Source organism: Lygodium microphyllum, chromosome 13 (genome assembly GCF_053477565.2).
Source record: "Lygodium microphyllum isolate KBCC chromosome 13, Lygodium_microphyllum_v1.1.10, whole genome shotgun sequence".
NCBI lineage: Eukaryota > Viridiplantae > Streptophyta > Polypodiopsida > Schizaeales > Lygodiaceae > Lygodium > Lygodium microphyllum.
Window position 1 is genome coordinate 81,254,857 of NC_141147.1, and position 11,822 is coordinate 81,266,678.

Below are 11,822 nucleotides of genomic sequence, written 5' to 3' on the forward strand. Positions count from 1 at the left end.
AAAGAGCTTCTTGGTTAGGCTAATGACATCCCTCTCCCCCATCCTCTAAACCCTTTTAAGGGGATTATTGAATATATGACTAAAAGAAAACTATATGGTTTCCAATGGCAAAAATAATGATGAGATTCAGATTAACATATGACCTTGGTTGCAAGTAGTAAAAACAAAGCTTCCACCTAAAATGTTGAGCACATAAGAGGAAAAAAAGCAATCATCAAAGAAATACAAGCAACAAGCAAGCCATCAAAGAATCTTTAAAATAAGATGTAAAGAGCCTAATTGTGGAGGTTGAATGTGTAATATGGGAAAAGTCTTATGATATTAAGCCCTTTGATGTTGCAATTGGACTTACGATAGATGCCTCTCTTAGTGCATATCTTGTAAAAAAAATTAATCATAGTTTCCTACCATAGACCATGTAAATGTTTTGCCTTGGTAAAGAACAAGTTGGTGATTAAAATTTGTAACAAATATATGATAGCACAACCATGTGAACAACGTGTACCAAGTATGGGGAGGTATACAATTAATAGAAAAGCATAGCACCAAGACTATAGTACTTCACAATGCCAAGTGATGTGTGAGTTCCATCAACACAAACTTTGCACATATAATAATATTCCACTAATAATAGGCATTTGTCTTTATATATGCACATAAAGAACATATTTAAAGCAAAATGCTACATAATTTAAGAAGAAATTAGCTCAAAGAGGCTATATTTGCATGATACACATCCTATAGCAATATAACCTCTGAAAACTCACATGGAGGAAATATATATTCAAGTAACCTATTTTCAAATTTATTTATCAAAGAAGGTAATGAGATACATTGATGCAAAATGTTCTGCCAAAATAAAACTTGCAACATGTTCAATCTTAGTCTCTAGCAAGGTATGTGTTGGATGCCTCAAAAAGTACCTACACATTTTCAAGACAAATAGACTACTATGATCAAGAAGAAGTGGAACTTTGCAACAATATTAACATGGTGAATATATGTTTTCAATAACGTGAGAGCTTTTCTAAAACAATCCATCCAAGTAGAAAATCATGGCTCACTCCCATACATATTTACAGTATCAGGTGCCTTCATGTAGCACAAAATTTACAACATTATGTTGCATCCTTCAACCTTGAACTTTCCTTATTTCCAAGTTTTCCAAAATATTGTGCATCACACATAATAGTAGAGATGCAAAGAGTTGCACAAAACTCTTGAGCTATGCATCCATGATGGTCAGTGAAGTAAGGGTGACACTCCTTTTCTACCTCACGTAAAGATATTGGCGTATGATATTCACCAAGTTAGGAAGATTCAAAAATGGAGGTTGAGTTGGAGATATGCTTTTTTGAGTGAAGAGATTGACAAATTCCTTATGAATTGTACCTTAATGTACCATTTCCTATGTAAGGCATTCATTATCATGAACCCTACAATATGAAGTTTCGGATAACCTCTACATTATGCACATTTTCTTATCTAAGGCATACATTATCTTTGAACAATACTATGCCATATCATAACACATTAAATCACAAGGATTAATGACTCTCTTCCTACTTGCTCTATAGATTCATCTTGATCAATTAATTGCCTTGCTCATATAGTTCCTTTATAGAGTCTTTCTCTTTATACTCATTAAATTATTGAAGATCAAACACAAATTTACTATTAGATGAAGAGGCAACAATAAGAACTAAAATCCTAGAAATGTTCAACCAAAGTGCATCAATTGTTCTTTTGTGATTTCAAGTGCAATAATCAAGGAGTGCAACTTAAAACAACACTTTTACTCTCTAATTCTACGTTATTTGCTAGATAGTCTCAATCATATAATAAGATTTGTACAATCAAAGTGTGTTTCAAGTAGACTTCCACTAGCCATTGCTTTAAGAGCAACTAAAGGCATGAAACCCCAAAACCAATGTCATAGAACAAGTGTATCCCCTACAGTTAAGATTTTATAAAATAAGTTATCACCACCCTCCCCAAAAGCTTTCCTCCTTGAAGACCACTTATCAATCACAAGTTTTAGGCTCTAGACGTACCATGTTTTTTATGGACTTACAAAACAAGGAAAAAGACTACTAGTTCCTCACCTTTTGAATTAGTTTTTGATCAGCACCATACCACCTATGACCACATTTAATATTTGGATTAGGAACACATACAAGTATTGATTCAAGATAAAAAGGAATATCGAGGGTGAAAACACAAGAGAACGTGAGAGAAGTGCAACACTAAGCCCTTAATTAGCACACTGACACCTGCAAACATGGCAGTGGCACAATTGTGTGCCTTTGATCCACCATATGGCACCTCGGCATGCACCTAGTCTTTAGGGAAGCAACAATGAATGAATGAGGAGATGAATGCTAATCCAAAATCTCTCATCTGCGATTACAAGTAGGCACTAGCTACCAATGAGGTGGATATGGTAGAAGTAAAAAAAACTCTGCAAAAGACCAACGGAGACATAACAATATGTGCAAGGTGTGGACAACAAAGAGAGCCCACAGTCCGAAGCCTTTACACAATATAAAAAAACAAAGCTCAATGCTTCAGACTCTGCATATATTACATATCATTTATGTTGTACATCCAAGACAAAGAGTTGAAACACTCCAAAGTCAATAGGTTTAGATGATTACTTGGTAGCAGAAACCCAAGTACTTCTCTCGAAAGCACTATGTATTGATAGAACTTGAGAAGGTAAACAAATTCCTTATATGAAACTCCAAATACACTTCAGCCCTATGTATTCCTGGTTATTACAACAATCATAAACTGATCGTTTGATGGCTAAACTCCAAGACAAATGGTTCTTGGATTATCTAGACAATGTCTACTACTACTCAGAAGTAATCTCCAAGCATTAGATCTCTTGGAGCTCCTTGTTATACAAAAACATGTACCAAACACTAGCTTCTTCTCTACTGCTCAGACGACAAATCTGCTAGTTTTGTTGGCTTCAAAAGGGAGGCACAACCGCAAGATACCTACTTAGAATTTTCCCGAATCTCTCCTCCCTCTTCACCATCCGAAGTGTTGTTTGCTATTTGAAAACTGTGATCATGTGTAGCACGATTTTGGGAGCCCTTCTTTTTTTGTGAGATTTTCCAAAACTAGCTTAAAAGCAACTTGTTTTATGCATGTCATCCTATTGTAGAAGTTTTTTACATCTTTTTAGAATATTTACAAGAAGTAATATTCAAAATATCAAGAATAAACTAAAATTATCTAAAAATCTCGTATTTTTTAACCATCCATACTATAGACATTAACACTAATGCCTAATATGACATTGATTCTCTAGATTAATAAAAAAACCAAATGATGATGCACTTCAAAGTTTTTCACATTGTGTCTTTGTAGTGGCGCGACATCCACCTATACTAATCTCTCTGCTGTGGGGTCTATTTGTGTTTCCTTGGTCACCGACCCCTAGACGATAAATTTGTTTGCTGGTTAGAGGGAAAGTATCAAGGCTAGGCATTGCTGACCCGCACTGGGTGAGATTGGGTCCTGGCATTCACATTGAGCTATGGTGGTAATCCTGTTTACGCGTACGCTTCCATGTTGTTCATCGTTTTCTTGAGAAGGTGTCCTTTTGCATGAAAGTCCTGTGTGGGTCTCTCTGCTCGACCTGCCCCCTGGCTCAACGACCGTCTACAATATTGCAGCTACACTCGGCAAAGTCCTCCACGTTCCGTCGGTGGACACCCCCTGGGGACTACTGAAGTATGAAAGGCAGGCCTGTATACTAAAGGATCCGAGGAATGAGCCTCCCAACATTCTCTAACTCAATGACCCGACTGGTCCGGAGATACTTCTGTCAATTCGCTTCTCTTCTTTCCCAAATACTTGCCACATTTCTTGAGCGAGTGGTCACTTCACTCGCTCATGCCCCAACAAAAGACCAGGTGAAGACACCTCACAGGCCGAGGCAGGGCAGACCAACATGCAAACGCGGAAGGATGAAACATCAAAGGAACCCACTCCCTCGGGATCTGTTGGTGCCGACAAGAGCAAGAAGGCTGACCCCGCGCAGGCCTCCACTTCGCGGCAGGTACCGCAGAAGGAGAATAAGAATGTGGCAACTCAAAATGGCAGCAAAGACCCACATCAGAAGACTAAGAGAGCGGAGGACGGGTCTAACAAAGAGAACATATATCCCAGACAGCAAAAGAAGGAAGGATTAAAGGCCAACCCCTCGAGAAACAGGCCAGAATGAGGCCGAGAATGTCGACCAAGTGCAATCTGCTGTCATGGAATGTCGGGGGCATGGTGAATGATCTCTGCAAACATATATGCTATGCCTTGATTAGCAAGCATAAGCCCCATGCCATTGCTCTTCAGGAGGTCAACCTGACGGAGGAGGATTGCAACAAGTTGGACATCTCAGGCTACACATGTTTCTACAACACATATATGGAATGTCGGGGGCATGGTGAATGATCTCTGCAAACATATATGCTATGCCTTGATTAGCAAGCATAAGCCCCATGCCATTGCTCTTCAGGAGGTCAACCTGACGGAGGAGGATTGCAACAAGTTGGACATCTCAGGCTACACATGTTTCTACAACACAGCAAGTCGAGGTCATGGAGGCACTATACTACTGATCAAGGATTCCCTTGTCCCAACACGGCTGTGGAAGTCTAACGATAGGAGTGGCATCGCCATAAACATCCAGATCAGAGGCGAGATCACCCTGGTTTCAATGTATGCATCTAACACTTCTGCAATAAGGAAGACCCTATGGGAGAGATTGAAGGCACTAACATCAGGCAAGCTGGCCCTCTACATAGGAGATCGGAACATGACCTGTTGCCCCAAGGACTGCTCCCATGGCAGCTCGTGCCTGCTGAGCAAAGAAAGGAGAGCATGGGGTGAGTTTACTCAGCGATGTGAATTGAAAGACTTTAATTCTCTTACCCCTAATCCCGATTACAAGTTCTTCGTGTGGCATAATCGACATTATGGCCCTACCTAGTGCGCCAATAGGTTGGATAGATGCTATGCATCTCATGGAGCATGGTGGATGGGAGGGAGAACAAAGTTGAGAGTACTCCATCATATCACAACCTCAGATCACACACCAATCATGGCAACCTTTAGGTAATTCTGTCCAGTAGCAGTGCCTATGGCCGACCACAGTTTAGGCTGAATACCTCTTTCCTAGAGGACCCTCGGTTTGTGAAGGAAGCAACCCCTGTTTGGAAGGAGAACATTGATCCTTCCTGACTCCGAACTTCAGATGGAAACGGTGCATTGACGTTGTGACAGAGTGCACTAAAGCCGGTTTGTGAAGGAAGCAACCCCTGTTTGGAAGGAGAACGTTGATCCCTCCTGACTCGGAACTTCAGATGGAAGTGGTGCATTGACGTTGTGACAAGAGTGCACTAAAGCTTGCGGAAGGAAGAAAGCGCAGGAAAGGAGGTCCCTCACTTCAGCAGCAACACAATTTAAGCTGTATCTAATGAATGCTCTATCACAGACACCAAGTGATCTGATCATGCAGCAGCTGTTCCATGATGTCAAGGGCTATCTCAAGTGCCACGAGATTGCAAAGGTACAAGCAGCCAAGGTGCAGCTCAAAGGGAAATGGGAGGCCTTAGGGGATGCCCCTAATGCATTTTACTTTGATGCTCTCAAAGCCAAGCACAAGAGGGAATCCACAGTGGCACTTGAGGGCCCTTAGGAGAGCTGGTCTATGATAACCACTCCATGAATGCCTTAGTGGTAAATCACTTAGCTACCATTGTTGGTACCAATCCTCCTGACCTTCCTCCCTCACTACACCAGCTTCTAGTCGAGCAAAAGTTCAATAAATGGGTTTCATTCCCCCTCACCTTGGCAAGCAAAGTCTAATCTCTATGATTGTATTTGTAGCTTCTCTCTTTGTAATTTCCAAGTTTGCATGGACACAAATCAAAAAGACAGGATTTCCTCACAACTTAAAGGATGATGAAGTAGCTAGCCTAGAGCCTTTGGTGGATAAGGCCGATAGGATGACCCTTGGCCTACTAAAGAACACACACAAAGTGCAACCATGGGCTATTCTACTCTAGCATTGGATTGAGGCTTCATGCGTCTGTGAGCACACCTAATAGGCCACTAACTAGCAAGATATTCTCCTTGGCCGAGGTGTTAACATTAGGATTCCACAATCAAGATTGAGGCCTCATGCCTCTATGAGCACACCTAATAGGCAACTAACTAGCAAGATATTCTCCTTTGCCAACATGTTAACATTAGGATTCCTCAATCGCAAACAACTTAGGCAATGGTTAGAGTTTGGCAAGAACTACTAGCACAAACCAACTAACCAGTCTTCTCTCAAGAGCAAAATGGGAGATTCGTCACTATTGAAGTGCATGGCCTTGCCGTCACGCCTTTGATTCCCCCTTAACCTTAGCTTATAGGAATCCCAAATAAACCCACATGAGCTACACAATCAAGGTCTCAAATTTTTGAAAAGACATGTCAAGTCACACTTCAACTAATATCTCTAGATCAAGCGTGCAATCGTTATGAACTCACAAATAGGGAGTTTTTCTTTAGAAGTAATGCTCAATGTTAGAGTATCCCACCTTAGCAATGCGAGCCCAATCATCAAGAATCTCAAAAGCTCCAAGGACAAGGCACTATCTAATTATCTCAACATGAAAACACCTTAAAGACCCTAACCCAACTATGATAATGATATTGTTGAACAAACGGAAGAGAGATTGCCTCAAAGTACAATTTTGCAACATGGAAAAGAAGACTCAACATATATGGAAGGCCACTTCGTCCTACTACCTAAACTTTTTCGTATGGAGGCTAACAATGAAGAAGCTCCCCTTGAGATCTCACCTAGCCAAGAGGATGCCCATCTCTCCATTATGCCCACTATGTGGGAGAGCAAAGGAAACATAGACATCTCTTATGGGACTGCATGCAAGTTGCTCCTCTTTGAAAAGCCCTAGAGAAATGGTTGAAAATAGCTAGTCTAAATATGCATTTCAAGTTCACCATGGTCTTTTGCAAACCAAGGGTGGCTAGATGGTGCCAATGAGAAAGTTATCAACCTTACCATTGTTATTTGGTCCAAGAGTAATGAGTTTATGTTTTGCAAAGCTAAGTCTTTTGTCACAACATAACTTATTTTTTATCTCAATTAGCAACTATTGACTACTTTGTCCATGGTTAGGAAATAACAATGGATATGTAAGCTATAGTTTAAAAGTTGGCTATCCTAGATTAACCTCACACATCCTCAAATGCTATAATTACCTTTTTTACAATCTCAATAAAATCTCACATTAGTTAAAAAACAAAGCCTTTGACAAATGTACAAGTGTGAACACTAATTCATATCACTAACTTATATAAGAGCAGTACGCTCCTTGAAGTATATGTTTCTTGTGTTGACCACAAGAAAAGCTGTGAAGTCAATATCAATCAAGAGCATGCAAGCATACAATAATCTGTTAATCATGTGGGGTTATCATGAACAGGCATGAGCTTGTTAAAGAAAATGAGCTAAATTGGCACCAAGACAAGTCAATGTACACATTATTTTTGCTCTATGGGTACAAATTAGAGGTTGGTTTACATCGGTTGCACACCCAATTCAAAACCTTTTAGCGGGCTACATGATCTTTTGATAGCCACAATCTTCAAATGTTGTCATAAACTTGGACCCATCACAAGAACCATGCTTGGAATTGCAAGTGTGACTAGCGTTAGTGGAAAAAAACACCTATGTTACCACCTTACGAGTTGTGATGTTGGAAACATACACAAACACATGTTAGTTGGCTGAAAGAGCTATTGTACATCTTAATATTAGTTCATTTCACAACCTATGCGAGCACACCTATCTCAAGATACACATCTCACATTGAGAATATCCTGAGTGTTAAAGTTGATTTTTTAAGTAGCATACATTTTTACGAGATTGACATGAGATTTTCCTATGAAATCAAGCCCAGAAAAGGAAGACAGAGCAAGACACAAGAAGGCACAAGGTTCAAATATGAGACTGGAAGGTTGATACAGTAAGACATCTCCCAGAAGGGGAAGACATTGTATTAAAGATAGAGCTAGGGGTACATGCTATAAAAGATGGAACTAACTTCCAAGCATGACAAAGAGGAAGCAGCAAGTGCCGGTAATCCACCAGGCCTTTTGGAGATTGGACTCTCTTGGAGTAGCTTACAAACTGTAGTCTTGAATTCTGTAGAATGATCTTTTCACTATGAAAGCCCATGGGGCAAAATTGCAGAGCCACACTTGGAAGACCATAATCTCAACAGTAGACCGCACATAGTCATATCCAAGGACATCAGAGATATGAAGTAACGCTCCTGTCGCAAAGTTCTCATGTCCCAAGGGTCCATATGGATGAGGACCTGTATATCCTAAAGGTTGATGTGATGGACCAGGACCGTTATAAGCAGAAGTAGAATCGTGAAGAAAAGGGAATAAGAAATCACAGCATAGGAAAGAGTATGAAAGAATGTCTAGTTTGAAGTGATGATGATGGTTGGAGTGGGAGTGAGATACCAACAGCAAACAGAAGGTAAAGCAACACAGAAAAGCTCAAACAGAGAAAGGTTGAAAAAAGAGTGCAAAAGAAACATAAAACTTCAGAAAAAAGTAAGCCAATTGTTTGAATTGGCAGTTCCACATTCCCAGCAGTTCTCACATTCTTATCATCTCCAAGAATCAATTCTACATACCAAATTCAGTTCCTTTAAAATGGCTGCACCTGTGCCAATACCTCTCCGTCTACTGTTGTTTGTTAGTGCTGCTAATGTACATCATATACCAACCCCATAGGTATGTGGTTTTGCTCTTCTGCAGAGCGATTGTTGGTTCCATGGTAAAGAATAGCCAGATTACACAATTGCTAGTATACAAACTTGCTATCCCCTCAAGGTTAAACTCTACATTCAGCTCAGCCATCGTGCAACGCCATCTTCCTCACCCAATACAGCAAGAATCTCAACTGTGACATCCAATGATACCTGTGGGAAGAAATATAAAATTGAAGTTCAGTGAGAAATCTCCCCTTCAACCTATGAAACAATGAACTCTCTGCACCATTTAAAAGTTTTAGCAAATGACACTGAAACTAATTAGGAGTAACTCACCATACGGAACTTTGTATTGGTTAATCTGCAATCTTCCAAAACTGTGCCATCAAGCATCCAACTCTCCCAAACGTCAAATGCATGATTTACAAACACAAGCTCCAGTTTTTTGTTTGCCTGAACATACATTTGTTAAATGACAAGATATAGGAGGCACTTCTTATTCTCACATGACATGTAAGCTTGATGTGTGACAACTGAAAATAAATAAGTAAAGGTTATTTCTGAACCTTTTACGATATAACAAGCTAATTATCAGATGATATTCCAGGGCCAGATGAACATCAAAGTTTTTATCTCCTTTACTTCCAATTACCCATACAAGCTTCAGATCCAATGCTTTTTTACAACTTACTTGTAGAAGTTTCCCCCCTGCAGCAAGTGACCGCAAGCCTATCCTCTCCTGCAAGAGATTCCAATGATTCAGCACACTTGAATACTGTACTTAAGTGTTCCATGATCATGTTTTGGATTTAATATCCATGTAGGAAGATCACATAAGTAAAGCAAATTACCCTATTCCGCAAAACTATAAGAAACTGAGCTGCTGGATCACGACTTGTAACATTTGACATTGTATCTAAATACCAACCACGCCCAGGACCTCTTTGTCGTGCTACATGGTAACCAATCCCATTTACTGCCCGTAATGCAACAACAAAACCCTCTTTGAGTAAATCCACAGCCTGGGCTTTGCTGACTGCTGACGAAGTTCGCCTTTCAGATGTGACTTCCCCGGCAAGTACATATTCTGACTCTCTTCTCGACTTAGAATCATCTGGTGAAGCAAAACGAGAGCTGGAGCTGAGCACCTGATCCCTTCCACTTGCACCACGATCATCACGTTGCAAAGCAACCCAATTTGTATCCCTTTCAGCATCTGCACTTCGCTGAGATTTCCGCCGACCGGGTCGCTTCCTACCTTTTCTTCCATAACCCTTGCCGTGGCTCCTACTATCACGGTGGCCCACTGATTGTGAAACAGTATCCTGAGGTCGAGGATCAGGAGTGTCAAACGACATTTGCTTAAGCCAAAGCTCTTGACCCGGGGGAGTATCCCCCATTAATGGTTTGGAATCGCTCGACCATATATGTGCTTCTTTATCCTGCTTATCTTGCCTTTCTTCTTGCCAAGCATAATCATGGTCATCATCTTCCTCATCTGAGACAGCACTGCTAGGTACGACTCCATCCAATAAAAAAGAGCGCAAAATTGTTACAGCTTTTGCCCGAATCTCCATCCATACTTCCTCACTGTAATCAGCACTTCGAGGTAGAATGAGGACATTTGGCATTTCCCTTACCTGCAAAACAGGGGAATCCTTGCTTAATGCCAAGTAATCATTGCTGACACTACGAGTAAAAGACCTATAATACACTAGAAATGACTTTTCTGTAAAGGTAGACCCTGTAAAAACCCAGTGACTGTGTTGGAATAACACTTCGGATAAGAGATATAAGTTACCAATAGCTAGAACACTATGGATTTGACAAAAAATGCAGAAGGCTGTGATATTATGGTCCACATGTACCTTAACATTTTGTCTTACGAACCACAGTTGTCACATAATTCAACATTTACAATGAGCAGCTAGTCCTTACTGTTTAACTTTCAGACTAAACATGAACACTGAAAAGATATCTAAAAATCCATGGAGTATCAAGGTTGACTGCATAAGGATCACAAAGGCAGGATGAAAATTTTAGATCCATTCACAGCTTTTATTTACAGTGCGTGTGAAAATGTGATCACAAAGATCCTTTGCTTTTTACTTTGATTTCCACAGAAAGTAACTCAGATCACCAAGTGCCAGCCTAGGAAACTCATAGCATAGCAATCCAGCATGCCATGTACCGAAAGAAAGGATCCCTGAATGCTGAAACAATGAACTTAAGATCTTGTGAGAAGGGACCACGATCTACAGCAAGGACCATGGCTGCTGAGATAAATGTTGACAGCAGATAGCCAAAAAGATATGTTTCCCTTGATTCCTCTTTACTATGGGATCTCCTACTTTGTGATCTACATTGGTGATAATGTTCAATGGGGTGCTTTTAATAAATTTTCTTCTTGGACAAAAGCAAACTAATCCCTAAGGAAACATCATAAATACCACCCCACCCTGAGCTATACATATCCTTGCTCATCTAAATAGCATGTGGTTGGCATCAATGTATCAGTTCATACACAAAACTTGCCATCACAATGACAAGAGTTTCGGTCAATGTTGAGGTTTGCCAGAGAGTGACGTCCTTGGTGTATTGAGTCCCAAGGTGCAGCAATACCACCTAAAACTGTTGTGCACAAAGTAAACAAAACCTGAGGCTGATGTCATGCAACAGCCAAGCGCCAGTCCTAGATGCAAATGATTCAAGTCTAACATCATGGATCATGAATCTGATGTTGTGATGCTGTAGCAGCAGAAGACACAGATATTTTGATGAATACCAGCTGGTGATGGCTGGTAAGCAGTCTGAGCAGGCTGAGAGCAGCAGTATAGAGTTGGCGACAGGCCACCAGCAAGGGGGAGCTCCTACAATGCATGGGAGGCAGCCTCTGATGGTAACGATGATAAGAGTGATCACTGATGATGGTAGCATCAGTGGGTAATGAAGATAAGCAAGATGAATGATGGTGTGAACACTAAGTCCCTTTTACAGAACAAGTTG

The 11,822-nt window shown here is 40.5% G+C and overlaps 1 protein-coding gene across 1 annotated transcript; it reads right to left on the bottom strand.

Moving 5' to 3' along the window:
• Positions 1-8,539: 8,539 nt before the first annotated feature.
• LOC148026835 (C-terminal binding protein AN-like) lies at positions 8,540-11,087 on the bottom strand. The gene is made up of 5 exons (XM_087690347.1): positions 11,008-11,087; positions 9,668-10,577; positions 9,508-9,555; positions 9,153-9,269; positions 8,540-9,026 (listed from the first exon to the last, which is right to left on the bottom strand). The coding sequence occupies exons 1-5, from the start codon at positions 11,085-11,087 to the stop codon at positions 8,952-8,954; spliced, it is 1,230 nt and encodes a 409-aa protein (XP_087546473.1). The 3' UTR covers positions 8,540-8,951.
• Positions 11,088-11,822: the final 735 nt, after the last annotated feature.